Source organism: Emydura macquarii, unplaced genomic scaffold (assembly GCF_026122565.2).
Source record: "Emydura macquarii macquarii isolate MOO-44397 ecotype Brisbane River unplaced genomic scaffold, CSIRO-AGI_Emac_v2 contig_2676, whole genome shotgun sequence".
Classification (NCBI taxonomy): domain Eukaryota; kingdom Metazoa; phylum Chordata; order Testudines; family Chelidae; genus Emydura; species Emydura macquarii.
The window spans coordinates 49,081,643-49,104,442 of NW_027132813.1; the positions used below are offsets into that span (position 1 = coordinate 49,081,643).

Here is a 22,800-nt window from a genome sequence, read left to right on the forward strand (position 1 = left end):
GTAACTTTGTATCATCCTCTTGTGCCTCCATTTCTGTACAAATAAAGTCCCACAGTATGGACAGCATACTCTACCTTGACCCTTGGAGAGCAAGCTTCTACTAGCTGTACCTAGACAAGCCTTGCTGCCATATATAGCTACTGTAAGTGGGGGGAGGGGGTGTACCTGCACTTGATTATGAGCCGCATGGGGCAAAATGCCCCCTATGCTGCTGCCTATGAGCTGGTTTGTTAACGTACCTATGGGGTGTCCTTGTCCCAAATACTATTGTTGCTGTGGGACTCTCACGTAGCTGGCTCTTCTTCCCTGCTTTGTAGTTCCGTACTGCTAGATCCCCTGGTGCTGAGGACCTGCTCAGACAAGAAAACAAGTGCTCGGAGTTGAAGCAGGGATTTTCTCTCTTCCCCTGACACTGGCAGCTGCCCCCCTGCATATCTGCCTCCAGCAAGCAGACAAATAAAGTATCAGTTTCTGTACTAAACATCATGTGAACAGCCGGAAGAAGCTCTCAACATAAACACATTTCTTCTTTCAGTACCCTTTTTGTACTAGCAGGCAAGCCTGCCCCAGCTCCCTGGTGTTTACAAGAAATAGGAAGCCTTTCTTATAACTTACAGTATTGTGCTAGTAAAACCAGTGGGCCTAGCCAGCAGCCCAAAATGGTCTCCCATGTGCTTTGCCTGCTTTTCAACTTGAATGTACACCAATGCCGGAAACATACAAGTAGCATTGCTAATAAGCTGAATATTTCTGCTTTCCAGGTTCAGGTGCTAGTGAATGCTATTAAAGCAAGGCTGGTAGGGTTTGTACTATTTAGCTGGGGAAAATAGGATACAGTCAAGAGTCTAACAGTGGAGCTTATGTAGTCACATCTGCTACTTCCTATACCTGTTTTTCTGGTTAAGTTTAATAGATAGTTAATGCATAACCACATACCACACCTTCCATATTCTCTAAGTTGCATTGCCATTGAAATCGTAACACTTGAACTTTCTGATAAACTATGCCTCTTTTAATGTATCAGCAACACGGCTGCTTTTGGGATTGAAATATATTCAGATACATCAGGTACCAGAGATCCCCTAAGCATCAGGAATGCTTCCTTAAGTTGAGCAAAGGAAGTAGACTGGTTTAAAGCAGCTTTTTAGCGTTTGCCCTGACTCGCTTCACAGCTAGAGGGAGTGAGTAATAGCTGGTAGAAGGTTCTGCTGTCTCAGGTGGCTGAAGTACATGTCTGTTTAAAGTCTGCTTTCAGATAAGACGTGCCACTCCTAGTTCCTTACTCAGCCTTTCCTTTAACAAATAAAAAAGAGCTGTCTGTTTAAGGCTGAACTGCAATCGAGAAGAGATTCTTTATCAGGGAATCAGAAGCTCTAGGGACAATTCCTGCCCCACTCACAGCAATGGGAGATTTGCCATATTCTTCCATGGGCTCAGGAGTTCATTCCTCATGTCACAGGATTCATTGCTATATTGAAGTGTCAAGAAACCACTGGAAGGAAAAGAAAGAAATTGGAATGGCTTAGCCTGGAAGGCAGGTGGACTGTCCTCTCAGCAGGAGAGCCCTTGCATGTGTAGTGATGAGATTGGAAGTCACCCTCTTTGGAGCAGTGACAATAATGCTCAATCATCCCAGTTCCAGGAGCTCAGAGTGGCTCATAGCCGCCTTTCCCCTCCAGACTTGACGCAGCAGGATAGGATACTGGTGTTTGGAGTAAAATGGTCCTTGGTGCTGACAGTATTCCTTGCCTGGAGGCTATGATGCTACAACCACAGGCGCCCAGGGTTCAAGCTATGCCAGATTCTTTGCAGGCACCAACCACACGTTTGCCCTGGTGTGTGTTACCGAACCAAACTATCTTCAGCCTTGCTGGTTCCCCACAAGGCCTCTGCCTGTATGATAGCGTGCGGAGGGGGGGGATGCTTGGTGTCAAAAAAAGGGATTTCTTCACAGGTGTACGCCCATCCATATCTTCCTACTCTTTGGAGGGGCAGAGCAAAGGAAAAAACGTTTCCTAGTCTTGCACTAATGTTTTGGTGGTGCTTGCGGAGAGGGAGTTGAGAAGAGCGGAATAATGCTCTAATAGAATATTCTCTGCGTCTTTGGCATGGATTTCGGGGGGGGGGGGGGGGGGGGTCTTCACAAAGAAGGGTAGGCATGTCACGGGCCAGAGGGTGGCACTGAGGCAGAGCCATTTCAAAATCCCAATGGTTTGAACTCAGTCACTCTGCTAGCCTGACTTTCAAAGCTGCAGTGCCCATGGGCTTTGATGGTGGCTGGGAGACAGCGCTCTGAAACCACTTGTGGAGGAACCTAATTTTAGACTCGCCCATTTGAAAGCTTTGCCTACACCACCTACTCAGTGTCATACAGCGGGGGGGGGGGCCAGGGGCAGAGGGGAAGATACCAGGTCGCCTGATGCCTAGGGCTGTGCTATGCTTCCTCTAGGGTCTATGCAGCTGGTGGCCCCCTACTCCTGTGTCCCATCAGTCTCTAAGCCTGTTCATGATAAAACAAGCCGAGTCTCTGTCAGAACGGGTTGGAGTATGGGTGGAAGGAGCATTTCCTGGCAGACTTAGTAGCCCTAAACAAATACAGCTGCCCTATCCTACCTGCAGGGAGAGGAGTGAAGAAACTGGGCCCCGCCTTCCCTGCCTAGCCCCCCAGCAAAAAGAGCATTCAGCTGCTGTCTGGACGGTGCTCCCAGCGGGCTGCAGCCTAGCTCCCGCTGGCAGATGAAGTGTGACCCTCCACCACGCCTCTGCAGCGCTGGAAGCAGCAGCTCAGCAGCTGGAGTGAAGCTTCAGAGATGGTGGTGGGCGGGGGTTCCTCAGGCCTAACTCTGCCTACGGAGGGACGCGGGCTGGAGACCAAGGCTTTCCTCATGCTATGAGTCACAGCCATCAGGAGCCAGCTGCTGAGGCAATGGCAGGACTGCGAGTCCTGTAGGTTAGCCCAGCAGCACGGACACCTGTTTGAAACCAAGGTAAACTACATGGGTGAGACACGTGGTTTATCTTGCCCCCGCGTCGGCATTTGGCCTGGTGTAGTGACTACGCTGGCAGAAACGCAGCAAATCTCCACTGTACTTAAGGGGGAAGCGAAAGAGCGAGGGATGGACATTAAACAGAGATGTGCATGGGCCTCAGGGGAAGGAAAGGAGCCAGACTGAAACTAGCAGCGTTAGGCAGTAATAAAACTAGAAGAGGGGGAAATGAGCTGCCAGAGCGCCAGGCACAGAGGAAACCTCTCTGACGAGAGACAAGCAGGGTGTTCAGGCGCAAAGGAAAAAAATGGGGAAAGTGTGTTAACCCACCAGGGCTGCATGGCCAGTGGGAGAGCCAGCCCCAAAGGAAAGCAGAGCAGGTGATGAGTAATAAAGCACCAGCTGGTATCAATTTTGCTACCTACGCTGATGTCCCCAAGTGAGGGACTGTGGCTCAGAGTGCTGCCATCTGCTGCCCAAAGGGTGAAATTCTGCAGACTGGCACCATGGCCCACGCACACACCCACCTCCTACCCTGCAGCTATAGTCCAGATCAAGCTACCAGGTGTTTTGTTTTCTTTTCACTTTCCTGGCGTGATGCAGCATTTGTATTGTTTGGCCTGTGCACATTACAATACCGTAGGCCTCTGCTGCCCTACTGCTCTACCGTTTAACAGCTGTGCATGCCCACATCTGCCATCATTAGCGCCCGCCAGGCTCAGCAGCAGCAACTTGGTGTTCTGGTTTCTAGCTGCCCCCAGCTGTGCTCCACTCCCAGGCATCCATAGGTGCTTAGCCAGCTGTTCAGCTAAAGGGGGCCCAACACTTGCTCAGAACCTTAGTTCGGGCCCAGGAACAGATGACTGCAGGGTGTGGTGTGCTGAGTCAGACAGCTACCAGCATGACTAGGCCTGAGTGTGCTTGTATAAAGCTAGGTAAGGCTCCCCTAACCACCAGGATACTGGGTCCGAGAAAGAGACAGCTCCACCGGCGTATCCAAGCTACTGAAGGTTAAAGCAAAGTGTGAGCCCTCAAACCTGGTCAGATACAGCTCTTTTCTGCAATGGGACCTGCTCTGCTTACCCTTTCAGGGACTTAACCTCCATCAACCAGTCCCACCCTCCTGCCCCACAAGAAAACGTGTAGCATATTAAAGATGAAGAACCTGTTAGCACACAGCAAGGGCATGCTGCTGTATGTAAGCTATGCTTCCACTGCATATACACATTTGACAATGCCATATACCTGTTGTGTTGCACACCCCTTTCTCTTTGCTGTGTACCCTTGGAGCTCTGGCTGTGCTCTGTTTTTATCATCAGAGGCTGTTTTACATAATGATCACAATAAAAAGAATTAGTGCAAAAACAGAGGAATGAATTCTGCATCTATTTATTGTGCTGATCCACAAGCTACTGGGAACCCAGTTTGCTCCTGCTTCCAAACAGCAAAGGATACAGAGGATGCCGTTCACTACCTGCTAACAATGGGTAGGACTCTGGCCACTGTCTTTTGCGGGCTCTTGCTGAGTTTATTGTTGGGCCAAAAAGTCTCTCTCCCTTACTAATCTCTCGTTACTGACACTGCCTTTTCCAGAGTAACGGGCAGATGGGAACTCAGCCTCCGAATGGTAGATATAAAATCACTTAGGGATGTGAACAAAACTGATGCGTGCTCCAGGAAGAAGTAACAAAAATGAGTGGGTACCTGGGGACTTTGCTTAAAGTAACCGTCCATTGGCCATTCTCTAACACTGAGTTTCTCAAACTGGGGGCCAGGCCCCCACCTAGGGAGTAGAGAATGTAATGGGGGGAGGGACAGACAGGAGAGGTTTGTTAGTAGTAAGCCCCCCCATTTTACCTACAGCACTGAATAGCTAGCAAAGCTGCTGGCTCCAGCCATACCACATGCTCAGATGGTGCTGGGCAGTTGCCTCGAGCTGGCGCTGTGCATTTTGACAGAGTTCGGTTAAGCTTGCATAGCATTATGCAAAATCATTGCCATGTGTATGTGACTCCGTTTGCTATGAGGCAGTACGCCCATTTAATTGTAAGCAGCAACCACAGTCATCCCAGGGTTGCTCTTATGACAGAGGCTGATTGGCTCTGTTTGAACCAAATCCTTACTGTTTTTAATATTTAGTGAGAGTTGCAAGTTGATGTTTTTTTTAATCAGTATCGGTATTTGTGTGGTTGGAGAGGGGGGTGTAAACTACTCCAGGCACACAGGAAGGGGTACACACCGAGAAGTTGGCAGACCACTGCTCTAACGAAGACCATAAGAACTTGTCTAAGGCTGCGTGAACCACTGAAGGATGGAAATGAGTGAGGAGGATAGGAGACACTGGCACTCACACGATGGGCAGCAGATGCAGTGAGGGAAACAGGTTAAATATTAGGCAAAACTTCACCCATACAGGGATTTGCAGGGCCGGACCGGACTACTGTACTCTCTAGGGCCATCCTCCTCAACAAGGGAGGAGTCATTTTTATGTAAGCTTCCAAAACAAGCCCCTCTACAGCCAACATTGCGGCTTCTAAGGAGATGGTAAGAGGACGCATGGCAGCTATCAGTCACGTTGCTTAATGCCACGCTGCAAGGTACTAGGCTGCTGCCGTGATGAGCCTGAGATCAGAACTGTACAGAATAGAAGAATCTCTCTGATTAGACAGATGGGTGGGTGTTAATGGGAGCTGCATGGGGAAGGGGGTAGCACAGTGGCTAAGATGCAGACTGGATTCAGTACAGCATCAGTAGGATGCCTCAGCCCTCTAGAGATGATTCTTTGCTTGCTTCACTCAGCTGTAGCAAGCTGTTCTACCTGAGGAAGCACCTGTTCCCACCATCCCTGGTAGTGCTTGCAGGGTCATTAACGTGGGCAGCATCTGCCTCAGTTATTGCACAGTGCTGCAAGTAGCACCTTTGACTCTTCCTCTGTAGTTCCTCCACCCAGCGAGGACCTAGTGGAGCTCTGATTGCATCTAGAGCTCAGCAGACAGGGTTGGGGGTAGTGGTTGGGGAGCATGATCTACTTGAAAGGGGAACTTGTGTCCTATTCCCGCTTCTGCCAGGAGCTTCCTCTGTGCCCTAGAACCAGTCACTTCATCTGGGTATGAGCCTAGTTCCCCATCTGTAAAAGAGTGATAAAGACACTTTGTTACCCTCGTTGAGCGCTATCGGAAGCTAAAGTATTAAAATTGCAAAGGGAGCATGATTTCAGTAAACCTTGCTGCTTCCTTCCACACTGCTATAGCAGACCCCAGCCCAGGAGCCTCTGTGTAAGTCCTAGTCATTTTGATGGTGATCTGTGTGATTTTAAGACTCTCATACCTCCCATTAGGTCTTTGAAAAAGACATTCAGCTCGTTGCAGCCACCCGGCTTTGTTGTGCTACATATTGATTAAAGCCCCATCCAGGGAGAACTTGACCTGTTGTGAAGAAGCATCAGCTACAGTGTTGTCTGCTAAAGTAACTCTCCTTTCAGTGACACAACAGGCCTACAGAATACATGTTTCCTATCCTCCCTCAAACAGCCGGCTTGGACTATGTTCTCTGCAGCCAGGCACTCCCACTGCAGCACAGACATAGCCTAAGCCCAGAGTTCAAACTCAGGCTCAAGCCTAACACCCTTCTGTCTACACACAAATCGTGCTGATCCAAGGTCCCAGAATGCCAGAGGGGTGGAAGGCCTGAGCCTGAGTCAAGCCAAGAGCTAGGGTTCAAGCCCTCTTGCTTTGCAGTGTAGACACAGCCCCCCTGGACTCATGCTGTGGGAGTCTGCCAGGAGTATCCCACGGGGGCAACTGACTTTGTCCTCTGGACAGTCAAGTTTGGTGGACAAGTTTTCCCACACCACACCATGAACAAAAGGCTAGAGCGGCCCTGTGGGAGCGTGCTAGGAAGTCAGTAATATGTAGACACTAGAAGCCCAGGTTGGAACCCAAAACCCAACAAATTCTAACCTGGGCTTACAAATGAGGGTAGATGCTCAAGACTTAGGTTAATAAACCCAGGGTCTATTAACTCGAGTTCTGCTAACCCTGGGCTTACATTGCAGTGTAGGTAGACCCTTACATACCACAGAATATGCTTTGAGGAGAAATGCTAAGGTGGATATCCTAGCCCACTTAAAACCACCTTCACCAAACAAGGACACTCCACCAGAAAAGTCGCATCATGGAACGGGCCACCTGAATTCCCCAAGAGAACCTCCTTCTGTATAGAAAAATCCCTCACTGACCCCTCGTCACTTCCCACCCCACACTAGAACCCATCTGGGGTATCAAACAACAGTTTCAACTTATATTTGTCAAGATCCAGGGGTCCTACACATGTATATAATCACAATATGTGGTGTACCTCATCCAGTGCATTAAATGCCCCAACCACAATTGTGGGTGAAACCAGAGAATCACTACACTCTCATATGAACTCACAGAAAAATGATACAAGATAAAACCGATCACCTGTGGGCAAACACTTTTCACAAAACATTCACTCTATATCTGACCTCTCAGTCTTCAAAGGAAACCTGCACAACGCCCTCAAAAGATGAGTCAGGGAGCTTAAATTCATAACTCTGCTAGACATCAAAAATGATGGATTCAATAGAGAGCTAGAATTATGTCTCATTAGAACAATCTGTCAGCCACTAAGCCCTCCTTTTTCCTATGACAGCAGAGGTGTTAATTGCCCACTTCATCTTGAATGGTCTCTTGCAACAGGTTAACACCTTATGCTTAATCTGTTCCACCTTATATTTAGCTGTGACACTCTTCAGAGCTGGGAAAGAAGAGCACTGTCGCTGGAAAGCTTGTCTCTCTCACCAACAGAAGTTGGTCCAATAAAATATATTACCTCACCCACCTTGTCTCAGCTTACTTTAGGGAGGTAGGCGTTCCGCTGGTGTCACTACACTGCATCTCCACTAGGGGGCTCTCTCAACATAGCTAGAGCAGCAAAGGCTCCATCACGTAGACAAGGCCTGATTCTTTTATTAAGGTATCAAACACCTGATACCACCGACACCAGCCCATGATACTAGCTGCAGCCTGCAGCCCCCAGCTCTGCCCTGCCATCCACATTGCTGCCTGCCAACATTTCTCACTTCAGCAGCCATCCTCTCCCTAACAACAACAGTTGCTCCATGCACCATCTCCTTAGCGGCCAGGACAGCGGCTGGAGGGACACAGACACCAAGGTCGTGCATGTGCTTACAGAAGTAGGGTTGCCAGGGGTCCAGTTTCGACTGGAAAGTCTAGTTTAAAAAAAAAAAAATGGAGCCCTGGCAGTGTCCGGTCAGCTGCTGACTGGACACTAAATGTCCAGTTACCTGCAGTAACCAGCGTCCACCACTACGAGGCGGGAAGAGCCTGGAAGAGCACTCAGGAATGGCTCCCCCATCCTGCCTCAGTCACCCCTCCACCCCCAGAGCACAGCTCTCCCTCCCTTGCTTGACAAAGGGCTTGACTCCCGCTCAGTCTCACGCACGTCCAGGACTTGCCTCCCGAAGGCAAACGAGGGGCACCATGCTGGTGCCATGAGGGGTAGTGAAGGCACCACAAAGCCCGGCTGGATCCCCACGGATCCTGGCTGGCACAGAAGCACCAGGCAGGCGGCTGCTGTATAAAGAGGTCTCTGGTCTGCTGGGACAGTCCCAGTGGATGATCTCCTAGTGCTAGAGTCACCAGGGGGACTTAGCCTGAGTCGTGCCTCTTGGCAGACTTCATCACCTGCACTGGGCACCAAGGGTCCCTATACAACACCTGGGCGGAGGGGCCCGGGGCCTATGGATGGCATGCACAGAAGCCAGCAGACCAGGCGGGGAGCTGCCCACGTTAATCAATAGAGGAAATGCCAAAGAGAGGGGTGTGGCCTATGCCCCGCCCCTTAATGAGTTAGGCCCCTCCCTCCATTTGAGCTGCGCAGCAGTGAACCCTTGCTTGTTGTCCAGCCCCTCAGCCCGATCTAGGAGGGCTCTTCCACTCCTCTCCTGCCTTCCCGCCAAGTCCGAATGGGGTACCTTCCCGGCATGCTCCCCGCTGGAGACGGCAGAGGCAGCGCGTCCCCCAGCCGCCAAGGTGTGGGAGGGAGTCTCGGGGAGAAGAGGGGAGGCTATTTCCACAGGACATCACACAGCCAACTTCATTGTGCTGGGATGTACGAAGGGCGCCCAGAGCCCAGGGCAGGAATTAGATTCCGGGTGTAAACACAGGAGGGGGACACGAAAGAGCCCAAGACAAGGTGAGCGCTGGCTGCATTCCGTGCCTGAGAGCACGAGGCTCCACACAGACCCCAAGAGCCCTGCTGAAAACAAAGAGAAGGGTTTATTTACCCTCCACTGACAGAGATCCAGCCTACGGCCCTGACTAACCCCCAGGCAGCAGAGCTCTTGCTCCAGTCTGGCTTCCTTGGATGGTAAAGCAGCAGACATGCTTTGCACACTAAGGCCTGCCCCTGCAATGGGCCCTGTGCGACCATTGCAGAGACAGGACAGGTCAAGGACTCGAATTATTGCATTGTACCCCCTTGCTGGTTCCAGGGCTTGTTTAACATAAGCATTTCAAAGTACAGCCCAGCCCCATTTCTCCCATCGGATTGGGACCAGAGCAAGATCGGGTCATCAAAACCCCAGATAAACCAGAGACTGGGCAACTGTGATGCTTCAGCGCCATCTCGTGGCCACAGGAGAGATTGCCAGCGCTGCTGGTCCTGGTTGTTGGGTTAATGCAGAGAACCAGATACAAGAAGATCGCTTAAACGGGGTTCTGCTGTAGGCTGGTAAGGACAGAACACGCATGAAACATCCATTCAAACCGCCATTAAGCAGATAGCGACTTCGCTACCTCAGGCATGCTAGCCTCCTAACAGATCTCCACGTAATCAGCCTGGTCACTGCCTCTGTGTTGTCACCTCCTCCCATGGGTTTAGATTGCGAGCTGTCTGCATCATTACAACACAGCTAGAAGACAGGTCAACAGGAGTTTCACCAGCAACTTCAGGGGAAGCAGAGATGGGCTCGTGGCAAGTGCTTTTGAAACCCCGCCCCCTTCATGCTGAATGCTCGACTGTGTTAAGAAAAGCGGATGGGACACTGGAGTCACAGGTTGGCCTGAGTTCTCCACACAGCTCTTCCCTTCCTGTACAGCTCCGGGTTCAAGGCTCACGAGGGGCACAATCAAAATGATGCACGCTATCAGCAGTGGGGGAACTTCATGGATCCCCAGATGGACTGCAGCACAGCTTCATTCAATGCAGCTGGCAAACCCTTCTCACCGGCTCCAGTAGCTGTGTTCAGCACTCCTAGTACCTGGCATGTTCCCTTTAGCCCCAGCTCTATCTCAGTGACTCCCTCACACCATGGAGTTGTGAGCAGAGGGCAAAGTAGAACAATGCTCCTATCATTTACGAAAGAGCAAGAAAAGCACAGCAGCACTTTTCTGTTCCATCGCGTGACTGTGGGATGGGGCCTTTGGGGCATGGAGGACTCAAGGTCTGTTATGATCACAGCACTTCAGTATCGTCAACAGGAGCATTTGCTGCAAGTGCCTCAAAATAAGACTAGGACAAGCCCGGTTTAGCTACACCATTGGTTTAATTGCATTAACATCCCGAAATTCACAAAGGACACTTGCCAACCGCCGCCTAGTACAACAAACAGGGGTGTCGTGTACCGTCCATGCTTCCTTTCACCCCAAGAGACAAAAATTGCACTGATTGATGAACACACAGCATCTTCCCTTTTCACACATTCATGGATTCTGTTACTACAGAAAGTAGAGGCTTGGAATCAGCTTGCTGACACAGTCAGGGCTTTCCCAAGGGAACACAGTTTTACAAAAAACAGTATGAAAATTCTTTTACAGATGCACGCCTGCAGTGTGTACTTGTATTCTTTTAAATCTCAAACTAGGAGGTTTTGGGTCACTAATGGCTTGTGTCTTTATCTACAAAGAATTGAGCATATATTTTATGAACGTGTAAGGCATTTTGGTAAGTGGAATAGTAAATTCTACATCTTAGACCCATCAGACAGAAGTTCCTTCCTTTGAACCATTGTCTTCCCCCTGGAAGAGAGAAAGAACAGGTTACAGGATTGTGTCTAAAAGACATCTTGTTTTTAGTTGAGGAAGCTGGCTCTCTTAGTGACAGGATTTTATCTAGCGATTACATCAGTATTATAATGGCAGAGACAGGATTCACCATTTAACTCAAGGAGTCCCTGATCCAGTGATAGTCACACAAATGCATGACAGGCAAGATCCGGACTTCTGGAAATGTAGTCAGATTAATTTTTTTTGGTGAAAAAGACAAGCTTTTGAGTACCACAAATCTCTTCTTCAAGTCCGGGAAAGGTACGCAATGTCACAGCTAAATACAAGGTGGAACAGATTAAGCATAAGGAGTTAATACGTTGCAAGAAACCATTCAAAATGAAGTGAGCGATTCACACTTCTGCAATCATAGGAAGAGAGAATTAGTGGGTTTCAGATCATTGTAATGAGACAGAAAACCCAGGTCTCTATTGAATCCATAATTTTTGGTGTCTAGCAGAGTTATGAATTTAAGCCCCAGGTTCATCTTTAGAAGATGCAACAACTGCCCCAACAACTGCTTGGGTGAAACCAGACAATCACGATGCTCTCAAATGAACTCATGCAGAAAAACGATAAGAGACAAAAAACACCCTCTCATCTGTGGGTGACCACTTTCTACAAAAACTATCACTCTAGATCTGACCTCATTCTCAAAGCACCTCTGCACAACCCCTTCAAAGCCTGGGAGTTTCAATTCCGTGACACTCTGAGTACCTGTCCCAGGCCTGAAGAAAAGCTCTGCGGAGTTCAAGTGCTTGTCTCTTTCACCAGCAGAAGTTGGTCCAATAAGATAGATTACCTCACCCACCATGTCTCTCATATCCTGGAATCAACGTTGCTGTGTTGTTACAGCGACAATATAGTCAAGTTGTCCGGAATCTGAATTTTTGTTGAAAAAGTTGATAAGGGGAAACAGACTTCTCTACTCTATGCTCTACTACAGCTAAAATGAGTTTTGGCAGAGTATGGAGCGCTCCTCTTATAACATTTTTATTTTTGTATATTACACGCATGCCTGCACACTTGCATGACCTCTGCAAGCATCTTGAAGAGGAAGGATGGTCTAATGGTTAAGGCACTAGGCCTGGACTCAGGAGATTTGGGTTCTATTGCCAACACTTAGAGTCCCTGTGTTCTCAGGCAAATCACATCATCTCCGAGTCTCCGGTCCTCACTGTGCAAAGTGCGGATAACTCCCCAACCCTTCAATTTGTCTATTTCAACTGTAAGGTCTTCATTTGAAGATGCAATACCGTTTCTTGCAGCTGCTCTTTCAATTTCTTCACAGATTCTCTCTCTTTGGCCAGTTGTCCCTGGGTAATCTTCAACAGCTCTTGCAGTTTGGTAGCAGCTTGTCCCAAGTCCTTCGTTAACTTCTTTTCCCTTTCAAGTCTTTCCTGCATACAATTGAAGGCAACTGTTATTTGTGATCACTAGATGGCAACCAACCACTGGCAGTAGCATTCACAGGTGCTAGCTAGTGCGACAGGCCACTCCCAGCTCTCCAACCCCACTTGACTCCCTGACGAGGTTTTTCACAGCGGGTTTGCGCCCAGGTTTTGTTTTACATCTGTTCAACTCCCTGCATACGTAACTGATGCTTGTCCCCACATTTAACAGGTCGGTCGTCCTTTGCAGGAACATAGAATCAAGACTTGCTTCTGCACAACAGGCATTTGCCAGGATCCTGTCTCCTCACCTACGTTCTGTGAACGGGAGGGAGCACGCAATGGATGGCCCAGTCCAGCACAGTCAACAAGCCCCATTCCTTTCCTTACGAGTCTGACTGGTGCATGATGAGGACACTCTGGTTGCCGGTCGCTAGCCATCTGAGTCAGGCTCAGAGCTGTTCTTTACCTGCTGGCTCTCCTTCCTCTCTAGTGCCATGGACCGATGGAATGGGCAGCATGGGGCTAGGAACTACCTAAAAATCCTGCCACGCTCGATGCCAGGGTTGGAGGGAGAAGCAGCCCCAGAGTCTTACTTCCTCTCCTCCTCTACCTTACAAGTTGAAGGGCCAGATCCCACAGCCCTGGCCCTCTGCTGACTGCAGCGAGACCTCACTGGGGTAAGGGCTGACGGCAAGGCCCCAAACCAGGGCTGGTAGCCAGTACAAAGCCCCATGTGAGAAGCAGCACAGCTCTGCAGCCCAAGTCAGGGAACAGAGCAATGGCAGCGAGCGTGGCCCTACTGCTTCCCCTGCGCCTGGCTTCCCTTCCCTAGCTCGGCAAACATCCCCCTTAACGCACAGCACGCACTGCACTGGTCAGACCACGTTCCTGAGATTGATTAAGGGCTGACTTCTGGGCTGCTTCTGCACCACCTGACTTTTGGGTTGCTAAGGAGACCAGGATTCCCCCTTCGTAGATTACAGTCAGCCCTGCAGCTGTGTCACACGTGGCAGCATCAGAGCTCGGAGTGCGACCGCCGTGCCCCCTCCGGCCCCTCACAGGGTTCGGCCCCCATGCTAGAGAATTCACACTCAGCCTGGGGTGGTACCTTTATGCTACCGGAGGAGCAGCAGAGAGAGAGAGAGAGGCTGGAACCAGAATTTGGCCTGGAGCGCCCTTTGCCTTGCAGGCCCCACGCCAGGAGTTACCTTCAGGTGCTGAGCCTCCTCCGTTTCCGAGGACGCCACGTTTCCCACAGATCTCAGCTTTTCCAGTTCAGCCTGCAAACTGCACACCGAGTTCTGCGCCTGGGGTTTCAGGAATTGGAGGGGTCAGTCCCACCCTACTAGACTACCCGAGAATCAAATGCGCCGGGGGGGGGGGGGAAGGAGGAGGACGACACATGACACAGGGAGAGATGTCATCAGAAAGCATGACTATTGGGTCCAGAGGGCACTAGCCAAAAGAGGAGAGAGGAAGCTTAGCGGGCTATGAACCCCAGCGCCACGTGACAGGGGGTGCAGCAATATTTCTGCTTAGCCATCAGTGCACAGTTCTGCTGCACTGCAGTGGGTATACTGCTCCTAGGTGGCTACGTTAAGCAATCATCTCTCTCTCATCTCAGCTTAAATCTGAAAGATTAAACCCTCTGCGTGACGGCCACATGCTACATTCTTCCACTTGCGGCGTTGGTTTGCATACACCCATGGCTGGTTGCGAGCAGAAACGAGCCAATGTATTGCAGGCTTTGGCTTTACACCAGTGAAATGCACATACATCTTTTAATATCAGGCTCAGGAAGTTTTAAAGACCGGCCCCTACAGCCACTCCCCTTCCAGCAGCCACGTTGGGTTGCTTCTTGGAAAGAGGGAAGCCAAGGCAGCTTTTCAAACAGCCTTCATTTAATGCTAGAATTAACCGGCTAGCAATTGGTCCTGAAGCAGGCCTGTGTTCTGCCCCTCCACCACCCCATGGACAGCTGGGTGGGATATTGTGGCATCTTCCTCAGTAGCAGCCAGCCAGTCTTCCCTTTCCTCCCACCATTCACAGGCCAGGGTCCTATTGATTAAATTCAAGCTAGTTTTCACTTTCTGGTAGAGCTCCCTTAAAAAAAAAAAAAAAAAAGCTCCAATGAGAGCCAGAATGACCCAACAGAAGCAGACTGTGGGAGTCGTTTTCCTGCACACCTGATACAGACAAGCAGACTAGATGAGTTCCAGAGATTTTAGTGAGAAGAAAAAGATCAAATGTGTGTGGTGAACTAGGCTGACAAAGGTATGCTAAAAGAGGAACCCTGCAAGACAGGCAAAGCCTACCTAAACTTTCAGGAGTGACTAGCTACTCTGGTGCCTAACTTGAAATCTTCCAAAGGGACCCCCAAACTGTCTTTAACATGTCTTATCTTGGTGCCCCCGAATGAAAGCTCTTTAAAAGGCTAGTCACTTGGAGAACGTAGGCCAACTCCCACCTGGAGGTGAAAGAGCATCTCCAAAACAAATGCTCGCCTGCACGCAGGTATTCCTCGGGGTTTGCTGCTGCAGCTTCAGATGCTTCATGTTTGCCAACCGGGAAAATGACCAGCATTTAGGAAAGTAGCTCATTTAAGCTCTTTGTCACTGGTAATTTCCTTTTAGGATTATGACGAAGCTTGGAAACAGCTAGAGCGAGATGGGGGATTGGGGACGCTTTGGACAACGTATTCTTTTGGCTACAGCTTTAGTCCCGCAGCAGCAAACCATTGCCTTTGGTTTCAGAAAAGTGAGCACTTCACTTTTTAAAGTAAAACTCATTGGGTCTTTACCAGCATCTTACAACAAGGAAAAGGCAATTGAAGGACCAAACTTGTTGCTTTTAGTTTTAATCTTAGTCAATAACAGTCATAGATGAAAGGCCAGAAGGGATTCTGAGCATCTATTTGGACCTCCTTCAATCCCACCCATAGTGACAGCTCAGAAGAGCCAACGTAATGAAAATCCTGCACCCTTTCAAAGGACCTTTACCTCCTCAATCAGTTTAAACACAAACCTTCTGTCTGGCTACCAGCCACGCCTCACACGGGTTTGAACTTACTTCCTCAAACTCCAGCGCTAGCTTCTGCCGCAGCACTTGCTCGTTATCCAAGTTTGCTTCAGTTTGCTCCAGCTGTGTTTTCAACTGCACAGAAACCAAAGGGAATCAGTCATAGCCGGAAGATCAACTGGAGCGGACAGGACTTTGAAGCCTGCTACACACAGATAAATGGAGACAGACCCTAGAGCTTTCCCCAAAGCCCTGAAGGGCCGGCTGTCATGCCCTGCTTCCAGTCTCTAAGCCCTAAAGGCTCTCAAAATTAAGGCAAAGGAAACATCTAGCCAGCAGTTTTACATTTCCAGTCTCTGCCCAATTTGGTGCTATGCTCCACCCTTGTTCTAGCCCCAGCAACTGGGACTGGAGTCGGATGCAAAGGCCAAGAGTAGTAGACTGACCCACCCATCTCATCTGACAGCTCCCCCTCTTTAGACAACACAGTGCCTTGGGGAAAACTCCACAATTAAAAGTGTTAAGAACCACAAGCAGGGAATACAGTTTGTGGGGTCAGTAAGCTACTGAGGAGAGAAGTGTTAGGCTGAAAGACTCAGTTAATTCCTGTAACCCAACTCCAGTTAGAGAGATTAGCAATCCAATCCTATGTGCAACCTGGAGAGCCCTTTTCCCTCTGTGAATTCTGATCTTTAGCCCACCAAGTCCTGTAATCTCCACCTTCCAGGCCCTCACGTGGTGACAGGCCTCCCCTTGAGTAGACAAGGTAGCACCCCGTAAAGCCAGCCAGGGAGAGTATATGGAGTGCAGTGCGATGGATTCCCTCATTTCAAGGACCCAATGCATCAGTTCCGCAGGACTCCCTGTCCCTGCCCACCCATCTTCTGATCCCGGATCCCCTAAAGCATACTATGCTGCTGCTAGGCCAGAGGGTCAGTCCATTGTCACCTAACAAAGAGGTGAGCACAAATCAAAGCCAGACCTCAATTCCTGTTCAAAGAGTGATTAGATGATGGTCTCCCAGCTAAGGCACTGGGCTAGGACTCTGCAGATCTGGGTTGACTTGCCAGTTCTGCCACAGATTTCCTGCCAGAACTGGCAAGTCCCTTCATCGGTTCCCCCATCTGGGATGCCACTTCTTTCCTCTCACCCTGTGCGGTGCCTACATCGACAAAGCGCTGTGGGGCAGGGGCTGTCTGTCTCTTTCTAGCTCTCTGTACAGCACCTGGCATGATGGGGCCCTGGGTCTCAGCTGGGGCCCTGTAGAATGACAAGGAAGTGTGGTTTTTTTAATCATCTCTTTACAAGACGTCCACAAATGGGCCAGCATAAGACTATTGGTTACGTGACAGGCTTGTTCCCTCTCCCTTATCTAGTTAAGAAAATTAACCAGTTCAATAGAAGCCTCACAGAAACACATTCTACAGTCATCAGTGAAGCCATGTACAGTTATCATGCAGGTGCCGACAGGGAAACAGGACGAGTGCAGTTGTTAGTCAGTGCCTTAGCGTGCAGCAGTCTCACCACCCTAACCTCGAGGGGCTCACGCTCGCTGGGGTCGGCCTGCAACCCAGCTGCTTCTCCATCGTGTACATGGTTCTTCATTTCCCTCAACTGCTGCCTGACCTGAAACGAGGACCAGCAAGCCTGGCTGAGTTACACACAGTGGCTGGCAAGGCGTGGTTGAAGCTTTGAGAAAGGGAGGGCGGCCAGTGGAAAATGCTCCCCGCTGCCAGCGAAAGGAGGAACACGGCTGCCCTCGGATTTGTTCTGCTGCTTGAACAAGTCAATAGAAAGGTTAGCTGAGCTACCGGGGAGAGATCCACAGAGCTGCCTACGGGTGTGAAATCCCACTGTGCTCCTTCGGAAATCCCCAAAGGGATCCGTGAAGATCAAACACAGAACGTACTCCTGAAACTGCTCAAAAGGTAACAGTTCACTGACATAAAAGAACAGCTGCAACATCACTGGTATCAATGGAGTTGCACCAGCAGTGAATTTCACCCATCACTGACTGACTCAACCCCTCCGGAAGCAGCCAGAGTTACAAGAACAGACCCCAGATCCTGCAATGGAATCTCCACATTCAGACCTTGGTGTTCACATGGGTTCCTGGGGTTCTCCTGAGACACCAGGATCAGGTCCACATGGAGTCAACTGGAGGAACAGAGCCTTGACATGGGACCGGGGTTAATAAATGGAGAGTCAGTAATGTTAAAGGGAGGGCCTGGGCTGACAATAGATCTTGCTGTCCCAACGGGTCATCTGTGGAATAATTCCCAGACATGGCTGATTTTGTCATGGATCCAGAAAACACTAGAGTTTGCATTCAAATTCTTCTCTATGGAGCTGTGACATTCCCAGTGCAATAGCAACTGAAGGGCGGGGGCACTGCTTGAATACGACACTCCATTAACTGCCTGCATCATAACAGTGGGAGAACTCCTTGGTGAACAGCTTATCACACAAAAATGACAATGGGGGAGAAGAAGTGTCTTCAATGGGGTCTTTCTACAAATTTTTTTTTTAAAGCCACACAGGCCAAAATTTGGGTCTGAGCAGGGACGCCAACCCTTGCTTGCATTTGTTTAACAATGTTTATTTTTTTAGTTGTCTCCACTTCCGTTATGAAGAATAAATTTTCAATGAGAGCTGCTGAGCCAGCTGCTTGGTCTGCCAAGAAGCCCCGCAGTTGCTCAACTCATTCACACTGTTGCACTGCTTTATACAGAGAGGTGCGTTTGAAAGTTAGAAGATTTAGAACAGGGATCCTGTTCTGGGAAAAGAGTTGTTTGATGAAAGTACAAGTTGCTAAATACCTGCAACTGCTTCCCTGTTTAATTTCTACTCAACAGAAAGTACAAATCTGTGACAACTGCCTTAACGGTCTACATGATTATATTTACAGTGCATGTGAGGCTTTCCTTATTCAAAAGCTATAACCAGACACCGGATGGTGCACTATGCAGGGAGATTTTGAATTGCCCAGCTCTCCGTCAATTTAAAAAGGGTAGCCAAGCCTCAGGATTTTATCACAAGTCTCCCAATGTCAAACTTTTTCTTAAAGGTCCTGTTCCTGGAGTTACACCACTACTTAGAAATCACAGCTTTTATTTAAAAAAATTAAGCTTATAGCCCTCATTTTTGGAGAGAAGAAAAGCTGGAAAGCATGACCATTAAGGTTCCCAACACTAGAAAGCAAATAAGAATCCAGCATATAAAATCTTGGTATTTTTAAGCCAAACTCATGACTTCCTAATACCTAGGATTGCCACTCCTGTTAACTTCTTAACATTTCCCCCTCTTACAGGGTAATCACATCACTATGATCAAATGGGTTCTGAGACAGGCAAGGCAATCTTTATAGACTTCTATGAATAACTCCTATATACAGGAAAGCCAATTTCAAAAGGAACCCTAAGTAAGATTCCTCCAGCCAACAGATGATCTATAAGGACATCTGAGCAACCCTAGACGTCCTCAGGATCCCTCCTATAAGTGGACCTACAGTACTACCAAATCCAACTGCAACAAACAAAGGAATGTGAGCACATATGTATTAGACAGACAGACACTCTTCATTAAAATATTAAGGTTGTAGAATCAAGCACTCTTAAAATAGGATATACCGGAATTAAAGCTACCTTTGCAACTGTAACCTGTGCTATGCAGAAGGTCAGACTAGATTATTACATGGTCATTTCTGGCCTTAAAAGTTCACGAAAACGTTACACTGGTATTTCCCAATTTAAGAGCTGGACTTTACAACCTTAACCTTCTTCTCATGTAGTTTGTGTGCGCGCGCAAGTTACATGGAGTCCATTTATTATTTGATCCATGAAGTTGAATCCTGGACCCATCAGAGCATCATTCCCTGAGCCCAGAGAGTCACTTCACATGGTAACTCCTTGACATATGGAAGATGATCCAGTAGAGTTTAAGTGTTGGTTGGGTTGTACATATTTTACAGCAGCTTAGATTCATATTTCTGCCTGGAATCATCTAGTATAGCTAGAACCCTGAAAAATCTGGCCTAATCATGAAACCAATGTTGAGTCAGTAGCTGGAGTATTGCAAAGAGTTTCATGGTATGAAGCCCTTTGCCACCTTCTCCAGTATTTTCAAAATACAAATCCCCTTGGAAGCTGTAAGATGGTTTGATGGGCACTTGGGGTTAGACGTAGTTGAAGTCAGACCCAACGCTGAATTTAGTGGATGGTTATAAAGGTCCTTAGGAAAATTCATCAGTATCACAGAGTCATACTTCTCTTCCAGCTAACCATAGCTTACAACAGCTTCCCAGCCAGTAACTCTCTACCTCAGAGCACTTCTAGGTTAGGTCTCATCCACACCAGAAAGTTGTCTGGTTAAAGGTATAGTTGAAGTGCTACCACCCCCTGTAGTGTTGGCACAGTTATGCCAGGATAAAAGTGCTTTACACCAATATAAATATTCCTGAACATGAAGGGGACTTTAATCCACTTTATAAATTAATTCAGATCAATTTTGAGTGTTCCCATGTAGACAAGCTCCAAGATACACAGGTACAACTGCACCCACACTAGGGATTGTATCAATATATCATTAAAAATAATCACACCCCTAAATAAAATAGTTCTATTGGGACAACTTTTAAGTGTCGACCCGACCTTAGATTAGATACTGTCTAGCAATTAGCCATTACCAGGGCAAGCTCCTTGCTTTGTTTCTGTGCTTCTGTTTTTGCTGCATCCAGCTGTTCTTGGGATTCAGAGAAGAGCTGCCTCAACTGGAAAAAAAAAAAAAAAAAAAAAAAAAGAAGTGGGAAGTCAGCAGCTGTGTTAGTGTCTGGAAGAACCTTAGGTGTTTGGAGTGGCAGGGAGAAGAAGTAGTGTATAAGTTACATGAGAAAGACCGTACTGGGTCAGACCAAAGATCTCTCTAACCCAGTATCCGGTCTTTTGATAGGGACAAGTGCCAGGTGTTTCAGAGGGAAAGAACAGAACAAGGCAACTAGCAAGTGATCCATCCCATCATCCAGTACCAGCTTCGGCCAGTAAGAAGTTTAGGGACACCCAGAGCATGGGATTGCATCCCTGCCCATCTTGACCCATAGCCCTTGATGGGCCTATCCTCCATTAACTTATCTCATTCTTTTTTTAACCCAGTTATACTTTCGGCCTTCATAACATCCCCTGGCAACAAGCTCCACAGGCTGAATGTGAGCTGTGTAATGTTTGTTTTAAACCTGCTGCCTATCATTTTCATTTGGTCTCCCCTGGTTCTCGTGTTGTGATAAATAACACTTCCTGAGTCACTTTCTCAACACCATTCATGATTTTATAGACCTCTATCAACTTCCCCAGTAGTCTCTTTTCACTCTCTCCTCCTCAGATAGAAACTGTTCCATACCCATAATCATTTTCATTGCCTCTCTGTATCTTTTCCAGTTCTAATAGATCTTTTCTGAGATGGGGCAACCAGAATTGCATGTAGTATTTAAGGTGTGGGTGTACCATGGATTTATATAGTGGAATTAGAATATTTTCTGTCTTGTTATCTAGCCCTTTCCTAATGGTTCCTAACACTCTGATATTTCTGACTGCTGCTACAGACTGAGTGGATGTCTTCAACCATCCATGACAATTCCAAGATCTTTCTTGAGTGGCAACAGCTAATTTAGATCACATCATTTTGTATGTATGGTTGGGATTATGTTTCCCCAGTGTGCATTGCTTTGCATTTATCAAGTCTGAATTCCACCTGCCATTTAGTTTTGTGAGCTCCCTTTGTAAGTCTTCGTAGTCTGCTTTGGACTTAGCTATCTTAAGTCATTTATCTTAAGTAATTCTTTATCATCTGCAAATTTTGCCACCTCACTCTTCACCCCCTTCTCCAAATCATTTGTGAATACGTTGAACAGCACAAGTCCCAGTACAGATCTTTGGAAGACCCCGCTATTTACCTGTGTCCATTGTGAAAATTGACCATTTATTCCTACCCTTTGTTTCCTGTCTTTTAACCAGTTACTGATCCATGACAGGACCTTCCCTCTTATCCTATGACTGTTTGCTTTGCTAAAGAGTCTTTGGTTTGGAACCTTGTCAAAGGCTTTCTGAAAATCCAAGTGCACTATATCCACTAGATCAGCCTTGTCCACATTCGCTGACCTCCCCTCCTCCAAAGAATTCTAATCGATTCTAAAAGCCAGGTTGACTCTTCCAACATATCGTGTTCTTCTATGTGTCTGATAATTTGCCTGGTCCTGAAGTTAGGGTTGCCATCCTGAGGTGACATGTACCCAGTCAATATGGAGATAGTGGATATCCCCCAATGTTATTGGGTTTTCTGTTTTTCGTTGCCTCCCTAATCTCCATGAGCATTTCACCTTCACCATCACCATCCTGGTCAGGTAGTCGGTAATACATTCCTACTGCTATACTTATTATTCAAGCAAGGAATTTCTATCCATAGCGATTTCTGGCACAGTTTGTTTCATTCAAGATTTTGACTATTTAACTCTATGCTTTCTTTCTGCCATTCTCCTGCCAGCACGACCTACTTGGTCATTCCTATATAGGTCCCACTGATGATCATTCCACCAGTTTTCTGTGAGGCCTATTATATTGATATCCTCATTTAAATACCAGGCATTCAAGTTCATCCATCTCAGTATTTAGACTTCTAGAATCTGTAAACAAGCACTTAAATGTGTCAATATTTAGTTGTCTGCCTTCCTGTGATGTAACTGAACAGGACTCTCTCGTTTGACTGTTTCTCTTCAGCTCCTACCTGTACTTTATCTACTTCTATCCGCTCCTCTTTCCTAGGGGATAGAGTATCCCCTTTAATAAATCCACCCTAAGGGATGTCTCTGTCCAAACCATGTGCTTCTCCACACCTGTCGGCTTTCCCCCAGCCCTTCGAGGAGTTCTTAAACTACGACCTTTTTAATTTGACATGCTTGCAGCCTGGTTCCATGTTACTTTAAGTGGAGCCAATCCTTCTTGCATAGGCTCCTCCTTTCCCAAAAGGTTCCCCAGTTCCTAATAAACCTAAACCCCTCCTCCCTTCACCCTCATCTCATCCATGCATTGAGACCCTGCAGGTCTGCCTAATTGGCCCGGTGTGTGGAATCAGAAGCATTTCACAAAACAGAGGCCTTTAATCTCTTACTTAGCAGCCTCAATTTGGCCTCCAGGACATCTCTCTGACTTTACCCTGTATCATTGGTACCTACATGTACCACAACCACCAGCTCCTCCCAGCACTGCATATAAGTCTGTCTAGAGATCTCAAGAGGCTCACAACCTCTGCAACCGGTAGGCATGT

The 22,800-nt window shown here is 48.0% G+C and overlaps 1 protein-coding gene across 5 annotated transcripts in view; it reads right to left on the reverse strand.

Annotated features, from left to right (window-relative positions):
- Positions 1–10,564: 10,564 nt before the first annotated feature.
- Positions 10,565–22,800, reverse strand: part of RRBP1 (ribosome binding protein 1) — a 52,529-nt gene continuing 40,293 nt past the window's right edge. For 3 of the 5 annotated variants that reach the window (XM_067565353.1, XM_067565350.1, XM_067565352.1), the window contains exons 19-24: positions 20,174–20,257; positions 17,014–17,115; positions 15,541–15,624; positions 13,680–13,778; positions 12,334–12,477; positions 10,565–11,050 (exon numbers count right to left, since the gene is read on the reverse strand). In XM_067565353.1, the coding sequence (XP_067421454.1) occupies positions 11,012–11,050; positions 12,334–12,477; positions 13,680–13,778; positions 15,541–15,624; positions 17,014–17,115; positions 20,174–20,257 (552 nt within the window). In that variant the 3' untranslated portion in view covers positions 10,565–11,011. The remainder of the gene's footprint in view (positions 11,051–12,333; positions 12,478–13,679; positions 13,779–15,540; positions 15,625–17,013; positions 17,116–20,173; positions 20,258–22,800) is intronic. The other 2 variants (XM_067565354.1, XM_067565355.1) reach the window with 2 other exon arrangements.